Below are 11,783 nucleotides of genomic sequence, written 5' to 3' on the forward strand. Positions count from 1 at the left end.
TTTACTGTTTTTTATCTTGCACAGTGGTTAAAGTTTATTCTAAACGCCTGTAGAAGTTGATTCAGTGATAAAAAAGGGACATAAGAAAATTAAAGAAATAGGTATAGAAGAGCTCCCTAGGAGTACAATTCTTTCAATTTTAGGTTGTAATCTTACATCATGTATCCCATACCAATAGAGAAAGGAAGAAGAAACACTTTGTGTAAAGGGAAAAGGACAATAGAGGGAAATATCCTGTTCTTTAAAAATATAATGAAATGTGGTGTAGATGTGTAAATAATATATGAAAATTTAATTGATTTATGAAGGTTTTATTTACATGATTTAATTTAAAAATGAAATTTAATAATAATAAGAAGGGAAAATATATAACACATCTTCCAAATGAACGAAAAAGAAAATAGGGATGATAGAGAAAATGTTAGTGTGAGAGAGATGAAAAAGAAAGGGTTGAGAGGAATGAGGGAGGTGAGTAAGAGTTTGAGGGTTTCTTTTTTTTTTTAGTTTTGAGAATGAAAATTATTTCAATATCCTTGACTTTAAAACTTAGAATCCATGATAAATGAGGGTATTTTTGTCTACTATAATCCGGTACACATTGTTAAAACGTACCAAATGAAAAACAGGCGTACGTGTGTTAAAAAACCCAATATATATATATATATATATATATATATATATATATATATATATAAAGAATATTATACCTTATTTTAATTACCTTGGGATAATAGTACCTACATTATGTACGTGATAAGTATCAATTTTAAGTAAAACTGAATATTAGTTTTGATATTTATATGCCTTTAAAATATTAATTTTCTAAAATTAGAAATATAAATGTCACGTTTTAATATTATTTATAGATAAATAAAAAAAATAAAAGAGATACAGCACATGACACAAACAAAGTATTGTTCTCTCCCACAATCTCCCAAACACAACATATACAGGAGGACAGGTTTGTAGAAAGGAGTGGAACAAGAGACAACAATTTAATTTTCTCATACAGAACTTTCAGAACATACAAAACGTACAGAACTGTAAAAATAAAAACAACTTCAATAAAAGAAAGGCTTAAATCCTTAATTGGTTTCAGTTTAGTACCCGCTTTTAAAAGTGTATACATTGGGTTCCCATGTTTTGCAATTTGTGTCAATTTAGTGAATTAATGACACTTCAAACAAGTTTGTAACAGCAATTGGAAGGTGTCCAAATGTTCAAACAGTTAATAAACATGCTGCAACTCAAAATGACTTGCCACTTGCAATTTTCAAGCCAAATTGATGGTTCAAAGGGACTAAATTGATTAAAATTGCAAAACATGGGGATCCAATGTATACACTTTTAAAAACGGATACTAAACTGAAAATTCCCTCTTAACCTGAGGACCAATTAAAGATTTAAGCCTAAAAGAAAGTGTCTAATCTCATAAACTCTATCAAATTTTCAAATCTCAAATAATTGGTAGGCTTTAATGATACGATCTTCTGCGTTATATTTTTCCTTTACTTACCTGTCTTAAGATAAAATTTAATCTTTATTTATATATTATAAATTAGTTTTATATTTTTATTCTATGTAAAACTTTTGTTTTCTTCATTACTTTTGTTTTTGTTATGGAAAACTAAATTTTTGAAGATACTAATGATAGATTTGTTATCTACATAGCTTCTCATATTCTAATTTAGCTCATCAAAGTCTCCAATCATAAGCATGAAAAAAAGCTTTTGTTGCCGCAAATTTAATATATATAATAATTACTTGTTAAGAAGATATTACTTATATATGTATATATGTGTTGATTATTGAAAAAATAATAATTAAATTAACTTTCCTATCTTAAATCTAGTATAAAACAAAGAAGAAGAAAAAAAAAATAAAGAAAATAGAAGAAAAGAAAAAAGAATGTGTATGTCACATGAGAAAATGAGAGAAAATATAATGAGGTATATTAAATACACATGTGATTGCTTGGAAAAAATAACTTATAAATAAGTCAATTGATAAGAAAGAGTAAAAGTATAAAGAGAAAGAGAAAAAAAAGAGAGAAAGAATGAGAAAGAAAGAGACACGAGAAAGAGAAAATTTAAAACAACTTATTAGAAGAAATATTGTTCTAAAAGTTTTTCTAGTATATTAATCTCATCAATAAAATATAGGAAGAATGGGTTAATTTTTATCTTAATCTTAATAAATTCATGTATGTTTGAATGAGTTTATTTTTATTTTGAATTATATATTATTTTATTTACTTTCTTTTATATTATTTTCAATTGTTACACTCTATATTTATTTTATGCACTTATCCTATTTATTTAATTTGTCTAAATGTATATTAGTCTTATTTATTTATTTTATATCATTTTATCTTTAGTTATGTACCGTTTAATTATTCTTTTAAGTTATCTAGTCACACACTCGTCTTATTGTTTATTTCATTTAATTTATTGTTAGTTATACTGGTTCTATTTATTTATTTTATTTTATTTATATCAAGTTATATACTAATCCTTTATATTAATTTATACCTTCTTTATTATGTTTGTTTATAATATTCTATTGTATAGTTATTTATTTAAAGTTGTTACTTTAATTTTTATTTTATTTTATAAACATCGTTATTTTATAATTCAATATATATATATATATATATATATATATATATATATATATATATAATAAAGAAAAATTAAATATTATTATATTTGATGAACATGGATAGAAGAAAGTTACCTATATGTTTTATTGTTATGTATATTCTTTGTGTTTGTTTGGATTATGAATATATTATTGAATAACATATTTTGATATCATCATATTTTGTGATCTTTGAAAAAGTCCAAGAATATCTTAGTTAAGAAAGAGTATTAAGCCTGATTTCAATGAGTTGATATTAAACTCTTATCAACGTGTTTTTACTTGGGAAGTTGTAATTTGGTATACTATGGGATGAAAGGTGCGGACCATGGTGGGGTCTAAGGACCATGGTGTCAAGAATATCTATAAACTATAATGTCTGAACTAAATAAAACATGAATGATCTAGCATCCTTAAAGGATAGACTCAAGATTACACAAACACTCTTATAAAAAAGCGTATGAAAGAAAGTATCTTTCATTGTATTCATTCAATAGACTATATGTATAACAAACTAGCGTCTTGTAAGAACAAAAATCTATCTTATATAACACTAAGATTAAATATTTTTTTTATTGAATATAATGTTATATCTAGCAAAGATTTCTAGAAAAAAACAAAAATCTATCTTGTATATAACACTAAGATTAAAAAAAATTTTTATTGAATACAATGTTATATCTAACAAAGATTTCTAGAAAAAACATCGTCTGATGAATTTTCTATAAAAGCTTTAGCCTTTGAAAAAATTTCTTATGTTAATATCATATTATTAATATACATGTTATATGTCTTACCAAAAGATGCATTTATGAATGAAATGAAAAATTATAAAATGTCTTGAATACATTACACTGCGTAATGTTTACAATCGTTTAAAACATTTAATGCATGTAGGAAAAAGTACTTTGATGCTTGTAAACTTTATTCTTGGAATCCATGCAGATCAGGAAAACAGAAAGAAATTATCATAATCACGACACCCAAGAAAAAGACGTTGTGAGAGAGGAAAAAAATTTTGGGATAAAAGAAAGAAAACTAGAGAGTAAACAAAATTCAAGTGTCATGCTCCAAGCTTATATCGTCTGAAGTCTTCAACCAGAGAGAGAGAGAACTTATAAGAATTTAGGAATATTTTTGTATTGATTTAACATCCTCTCTGAGAAAGTTATTTCTATCTTGTAATAAAACACTTGTAAACCAGGAGTGGTGTAAGAATACTCGGACCAATCAGGATTGACAAGGTAAAGCATGAGTGGGTTATACTCGGATGCCAAGAGTGACAGATAATACTTGTAACTAAGATTGAGTTATACGTGGATACGAGGAGTGGTGTAAGAATACTCGGTCTATCTGAAAAACACTAGATGAGGCGGGGATTAAGAAAACTTTTTTCCAAAAGGTAGTTTAACAACTTTGTTAAAGATTAAATGGTTTACACAAGTTGTCAAATGCTTGAGTTATAAAGTTCTATATGAATTGCAAGTTTAGAGATAAAATGTTTTTCAATTATTTTAGGTAAATCTACTATAGTGTTCTGAGAAAGACAACTCTTAATAAAAATAACATTTAATGACAAGAGATTTTGTAAATGATCGAGTTAACAAGCAATTACAGAGTTTATAAGTAAAACGTTTTGCAAGACTGATGTAATAAATACACAGTTATTTTATACCAGTTCACTCCATTGAGCTATATATGTCTAATTCTCCTCTAAGACATCTTAGAAGGTTCCACAAAAATATTCAACAAGATTACAACTGAGTATTAGTACCACCATTGGTATCACTTAGTCAATCCCTAACCCCCGTATTAGGTTTATATGCTAACCTTTTCTAATGAAGAAAATGCAAGGGAGGTGGCAGCGAAGGCAACACCACAACACCACACCATTTGAAGCCAACACCACAACACCACACAATGCCCAACCACCCTCATGAATGTCGTTGAGAAAAGTTCCTAAGGCAACCTATTAGTGCATAAGTTCTTGATGTTGGGGGAGACACGAATGCGAGGACAAGTAGACAAATGCGAGGATAACAATTGGAACGAAAGGAAGAGAACAAATGGAATGGCGATGAAGATGATACATTCTTGATGTTGTTGAGATGGTAGTGCAACGAACAAGATGGAAGGAAGAGAGCTCGAAGTCGAAAACGAGATGGAATGGAAGGAGGAAAACAAATAGAATGGAAGGGAAGATGAAGACTACTCATGAGAAGGGAGAAGGATAACTCTAGTAATTACATGTAAAGGCCAATAGGTCAAGTGCAAAAGCTGAAAAGAAAAAAATTAAGCATTTCAGACCAGTTATAATGACTAACTGGTATTGGTATAAAACGTTACTTTCTATATCAATTCTAGGTTTTTTCGGTATAGAAAAACTTTGTAATTTATTACAATTTTGCTACTGCACACTTTCTATACTGGTTCTAAGTCCAACTGATATAGAAAAACTTTGTAATTTATTATAGTTTTGCCACTGCATCACTTTTTATATAATTTTAGGTCCAACTGGTATATGAAAACTTTGTAATTTATTACAATTTTGTCACTCCACCACTTTATATACTAATTTTAGCTTCAAGTGATATAGAAAGTCGTACAATATTTACAAGTATGTCACAATGCCAATTTTTATACCAAGTGGATTATAACCAGTATAAAAAGTCACTATAAAAAGTGTCTTTAACACTAATGTATATGACCAAATCTCGATAGTTTGATTACATGATGATATTCCTTAATATCTTATATTTACAGATTTGGTATATCAAATTAGATAATGAAATCATTTATATAAATTTTATTTATATGTTAAATTTTTAATATTAAAATAAATAAGTCTTATTATTTAAAATAGACTATCACATTTAAGACATACGTAAAAGGATTATATTAATTCAATTTTAAAGTTAAAGAATTAAAATATATCAAAATTTAGAACTTAAAAATTTTAATTTTTCATACAAATTTAAAGACTAAAACCATAACTGGTTAATATTTTAAGACTATTTATCATGATGTGAAATAAAAGTTTTCTTCATTAATGTCAATTAATTATTTTTTGTAAGTGTTAAAGGAGTAAATTTTTGCGTTTGATGTTAATTGAAAACAAAAATAAAATCAAAATTTAATAAAATATAAATTTACTGTATTAAATAAAATATTTAGAAATTAATTATAAAATAAAATAGATTGAATATATTAAATTTTTAAAAACGATAGAATTATTTATTCAAAAATGAGATTAATTAATCATTTTCTTCATCATCATTCAATTTAAAAATAGTAATATTATTATTATTTATTAAAACTTTGTCAGGTGTTGTTTGAAGAATAATTATAGAAAGAAAAAGGAGACAACCATAAAAGTCATATTTTATGACCTACATGAATCATATGATTGCCAACTTTTCATGTCCGAGATATGGTCCTCATTCCACCCACCACTTGTTTCCATGCACTTCAACGTGCCAAAATACACCATCAAAAGATTGGGACAGATGTGTTTTTATTATCGTGGAAAGAATAATATAAATTATAGAAAATATCTAGATCCTATAATTATGGAAACAATATGACAAAATTAATTATAGAGAGATTAAATAAACTAAATTTTAATTAAATATATTATTTCCTATCTTCGTATACTAAATTTATAATTTATATTCTAACAAGACTTTTACGAAATCACATTTTTTTTTCATATTTTAACTTTTTATTAACTAAAAAAATAATAGGCTTAATATATATTTTAGTCTCTTGAAAGGGAGGAAATATTCAAGTTCGTCCTACGTTTTTTAAAAAGTTAAATATGATCCCAACTTGTAAAAAAAAGTGTGCAATTAAATCCTTTTTTATCACGACGCTAATTTTTTAACGGTGTAGTGGCCATTCTGGATAAAACAAAATATAAATGACGTGATAAAGGTTAAAAAAAGAGGAATTAGGGTTTGAGTTCCTCTTCGTCAATCATTAAAGTTCGCCAATCATTGAAGCACCTAGAAAGGAGAGTGTGTAAGATACCTGGTTGTAGTAAAATTTGGTATATAAAGTTCTGAAATGGGAAATTTGGTTGCAAAACATGGAAGCCGATCTGAATTCATTTTCAGCTGATCTCGAAGCTTTAACTGTTGCCCCATGGCTGTTAAACTGTCAGTGGAGAAATATGAATTGATCCTTCTTTCTTCATACGCTAAACACCAAACTGTATACTGTTTTCTCTCATCAGTACGCTTCACTGCACTATTATTCTAAAGGTTTTCCTCCTTTCTATGTCGTGTCTCACACACTATTCCTCAGTTCATAGCCCATTTTATGTTCGTCTCTACTCTATTCCTGATTTTACTCTAACCTTCTTCATCAAATCCTTCAATTTAGGGTTTATCTAGGGTTTATTTACCCCCAATTCCCAAAACCCTTTTTGATTGGTCTTTGTAGTTTCTCGCTCTCATTACCCAGATGGTTCACTCTCATGGTGTCACTTTCGTTAATCGCCTTTTGTCGATCTTTCCGTGGTGCCAACGATTCTGTACGCATCTTTTCGAAGGTCGAGAGAAGGTTGATATAGATCCGCCTAATTCGAAGGTCAAGACGAACTGGGCCAAAATTCAGGATAAATGAGTCTAGGCTAAAGGTTGATATGATTGAACTTAGGCGAAAAGTCAAGATGAATCAACTCAAGCTAAAGGTCGAGACAGATTAACATAGGTTAAAGGTCGAGACAAGCCAATTGAACGAAAGGTCAAAACAAATCAATCCAGGTCAAATAATGAGATAAGTTGTCCTAGATTGAAAGATGAGACAGAGGTTGAAAGACAAATTAGTTTAGGTCAAAAAATGAGATAAGTCATCCTATATTCGATATAGAAGTTGAAAGTCAAAGATCGATATAGATTCGACCCAAACCTCAATCAAAGGCCTAGATGAACTTACGTGAGATAAACTATCATAAACAAAAGAAAATTCAATAATATATCTCAAAATATAATAAGAAAATTTAATAATATATCTCAAAATATAATATATTTTTCATGTTTAAAAAGAAAATCAAGTAAGTGTTAACTTTTTTATCTTGTGATCTAAAGCCTTTTTAACGTTTTTTTTACCCGAGCCATATAAAACAGAACCAAATCCTGTGGACTGGACTGACAGCTCTATATGTAGTACTATTGGTATCTAATAATTTTTAATCATCATTGTACAACCATTCTATATTATCACGTGGTTGGTAGAACGTTTGAAAGGTTCCTTTCCACAATATATAGTTCAACAAAATCAAACTATATTTGGCATAAACAATGGATGAATCATGGGAAAAATGGTTTTCTGATTTGGTATGTAATACAACATACACTGCATTTGGTTCTTCTGAAAATGATTCTCCTTTTTGCAGGAAATGAATGATGATGAGTTGCATCTGTTCAACGAACACGACGTGAACTCTCTTGAGGAAGAATTGATGAAAGGAGAGAGTACTTCAGGTTTTGATATCAACAACAAGAAGAAGAACAACATAGACGGTGGTTCATGTTTGAAAACGAACACACAACATGCGAATTCTGGTTCGGAGAAACATATATGTTCATCATGCACTCTGGCTTTTGAGGACTCCACTGTGGTTTCAAATGTTGCTGATGAAGCATTACATGCAAAGCCTGAAAAGAAAAGAAGCACTTTTCATCAGATGAATCAGCACATAATGGCTGAGAGGAAGAGGAGAGAGAAAATCAGCACTATGATGGAAGAACTTTCAGCCATGCTTCCTGGTTTGGAAAAGGTAACTTCAATTCCTACCCCACTTTTTTCCCATGATTATGTGAAACATTTTTTGTGTTTGGTTAAAAGTAAAATATTTGTATGTGCAGTTAGACAAGATATCTATCCTTGGCAAAACGATCGATTATGTGAAACATTTACAGAATCGTGTGAATGATTTACAAGAACAAAAACGTAAGACAGAATCTAAGTGCAGCAAAAACAACGGATCCAATGTTAATATTTCAGAAAATTTTCCCAAAGTTGATGCAAGTGTTTCAGGTAAAGATGTAAGAATCAGAGTTATTTGTGACAGACGGCAACACATTGTAGCAAAGCTATTTTCGAAGCTTGAATCTCACCATCTCTCCATAGTTCGTAGCAGTGTTCTGCCATTGGGAAGTTCTGCTCTAAACATTTCTATCATTTGCCAGGTACAATCTAATGTCATCCATGCAAAAGGATAAATATTATTAACTATGATTTGTTTAGAGGAAACTTCCATAAATATATGTCTTAAATTAAAGTTAATTTGTGTGTGAAATAAAATATAAATTTTGAAAAAGTTAATAATTATTAAGAAGTAGATTTTAAATGTAACTCAATCCCACAAAACCAGCTTATGAAGTAAGGTTTGCATCCACTTATATATATAAAATGTCTTATCTCTATTTAACGTGAGACTTCCAACACATCTTCTCTAAGTATAAACATATCGAACGTAAGAGTAGAATTAATTGTGATCCGGTAAGAGTAAAAGAGAATGTCAGATAGATCTAATGAGGAATAATAGTATATTTTTAAGAAAACAAGTTTAAAAAAATACTAAAATTATCTTAAACATAAATTAAAAAGAAAATAGAGCAATTATAAGTGTTTTTACAAAATTATCCCACATATAAACTGATTTGAGTATTTGGAAAAACTTGTCATCTCTTCTTTATTCTAAAATGCTTATGGAAACTTTTTTCCTCCATAATCTGATATAAAAGTAACATTTATAAATTAGCTCCTACATACATTAATTTATGAAAAAAATGATGTATTTTTTCTTATTTTTTTCATAGAAATGATTATAAAGAATTTTCTTTCTATTGTTGTGCAGGTGGAACATTTCAGCATGGCAATAGACGACTTGGTGAATAATTTAAATGAGGATTTATTGAAATTATATAACTTGCAACATTAAGTGAAGAATTATTTGTTATAAGGACAATCATTTATATTGATGTGTATTAGGTATGCAGTTCTCTTCAAAATCTTGCCTCACCATGTAAACTTTGTATTATGAAGGCATGTATTATTTATGTTAGCATTATTTTAAATATAAAATAAATATTATAGCATTTTCGGTTCTTATTTTTAAGGAACATAAAGTGGTCCATTAAGTTATTATTTTTATCTTTTTAACTCGAGATTATGGAACAATTATTATTTTGTTTAAATGTAAAGTTCATTTATTTTGGAATGTGTTACTCTCGGTACTCACTAAGCCTACCCTTTTATTCAGAAAACAAACGAGTTTGAGTGAGTTAAGGTTTAGAAAACAAAGTTGTTTCTTTTTCATTACAAAATTGCAATGGCAGGAAGTACGCACATTATTATTCTTTCATTTTTGCTTTCCCTGTTTTTTTTATCTGAATATGTTACCGTGATGTTAATATAACATGTTTAGGTCAATTTTATACTCTGCTATTTTATCATCATTTGGTATTATAGCCATTGTTCTTTCTTCTACCTTGATTACAATTATAATCTTAAACGGAGCTTTTACCTTTTAAAAGCAAATAAAATTAGCCATATCGTCATTAGGATTCTGGGTTGACGATGAAGAGTTTCATTTAAAGTTTTCCTTCTTCGCTTTTTGTGTCGTCTTTCCTGACATGACAGTCTGGTGCTTGACCTGCGACGATATCTGGCTGTTCATTGGAGTTTGTAGGATTTCCCATAGCGTACTGGGATTAACCTGTTGATGAGCGACTATTTTCTGTGCATGTGTTTCTTCACCAATTTCTGCAGCGACTCGTCCCTGTTTGGATCCTTTAGGACGAGAGTGAACGTTCATAGAGAACGTTCCCCATCGATCGGTTTAGGAAGAGAGTGAGTCCGTATAGAGCCTCATCGCTCAATATAGAACAAGAGTGAGTCCGTATAGAACCTCACTGCTCAGTTTAGGACCAAGGGTTCTTAGAGAGCGTTCCCTAGGTTTTGTGGACGAGAGTGAGCGTTCACGGAGAACGTCCCCCACCACTCAGTTTAGGATGAGAATGAGTCTGTATAAAACCTCACCGCTCGGTGTAGGACGAGAGTGGATCCGTATAAAACCTCACTGCTCAGTTTAGGTTCAGGGGTTCTCGGAGAGCGTTCCCTGGGTTTTGTGGACGAGAATGAGCGTTCACGGAGAACGTTCCCCACCGCTCGGTTTAGGACAAGAGCGAGTCCGTATAGAACCTCATCGCTTGGTTTAGGACTAGGGTTCTCGGAGAGCGTTCCCNTGGTTTAGGACTAGGGTTCTCGGAGAGCGTTCCCTGGGTTTTATGGACGAGAGTGAGTGTTCATGGAGAACGTTCCCCACCGCTCGGTTTAGGACGAGAATGAGTCTGTATAGAACCTCATCGCTTGGTTTAGGATGAGAGTGAGTCTGTATGGTACCTCACCACTCGGTTTTGGACATCACTTGGCTGAGTGGTTTGTATGCAGGATCCTATCATCTGCAATGAAGAAATACAACAACTCCGAATTTGTGGGCACCAAAATGTTTCGGTAGGGATTTTGTGGGACCAAGACACTAACCTTTTCGACGTGTTCTCTTTGCCTCTAAACGTCTGGATAGCTTGAGTCACTCGCCTTTCTTCAGCCTTGACCACTCGGTTGCCCCTGGTCTGGACCTCTCGGTTGCATTCAATCTAGGTCGCTTGGTTGTCTTCTTAACCAGGAGGGGGAGGTAGCTGCAAAAGGCACTCTACTGCTCAAGTTAGGAGCGATTTTGGGACTTGTGTATCACAATTGTATGTTTGAATTTTGATCAAACATTAATAGGATGTAGTGGAGTGTAAGTAAAATGTACTTGACTTTTGGCCCTGATCTTATACTTATAAGCCATCTTATGGGCCCTGAACTAGTACAGATCCAATAAAGTAAAAACAAACTTACCTATAGATTCAGTTAGTTATTCATAAATAACATATCAAATATCACAACATATCAAATATCTATAATCAAATATCTTTAATTATTTTATCCTCTACTAGATTATTGATCCAACAGTATGATAAGCGTTGGTCCAATTATGACCCAATTACGATCTCTACTAGATATAATACAAGTAGAAATTGATATATCTGAATATTAAAATGTATCACTAACTTCAGCTAATTAAAAGT

The 11,783-nt window shown here is 30.4% G+C and overlaps 1 protein-coding gene across 1 annotated transcript; it reads left to right on the top strand.

Moving 5' to 3' along the window:
• Positions 1-7,876: 7,876 nt before the first annotated feature.
• Positions 7,877-9,687, top strand: LOC106773964 (transcription factor bHLH18-like). The gene is made up of 4 exons (XM_014660736.2): positions 7,877-7,889; positions 8,039-8,422; positions 8,511-8,834; positions 9,506-9,687. Exons 2-4 carry the CDS (start codon positions 8,042-8,044, stop codon positions 9,587-9,589), a joined length of 789 nt encoding a protein of 262 aa, XP_014516222.1. The 5' UTR covers positions 7,877-7,889; positions 8,039-8,041; the 3' UTR covers positions 9,590-9,687.
• The last annotated feature ends 2,096 nt before the right edge of the window (positions 9,688-11,783 follow it).

Source organism: Vigna radiata, chromosome 9 (genome assembly GCF_000741045.1).
Source record: "Vigna radiata var. radiata cultivar VC1973A chromosome 9, Vradiata_ver6, whole genome shotgun sequence".
NCBI lineage: Eukaryota > Viridiplantae > Streptophyta > Magnoliopsida > Fabales > Fabaceae > Vigna > Vigna radiata.

Excerpts from the sequence above, each read along its gene's own strand:
- LOC106773964 (XM_014660736.2), top strand. The coding sequence starts at position 8,042 with ATGAATGATGATGAGTTGCATCTGTTCAACGAACACGACGTGAACTCT. Across the intron at positions 8,423-8,510 it reads TGCTTCCTGGTTTGGAAAAG|TTAGACAAGATATCTATCCT; the intron begins GTAACTTCAATT and ends TTGTATGTGCAG. Across the intron at positions 8,835-9,505 it reads ACATTTCTATCATTTGCCAG|GTGGAACATTTCAGCATGGC; the intron begins GTACAATCTAAT and ends ATTGTTGTGCAG.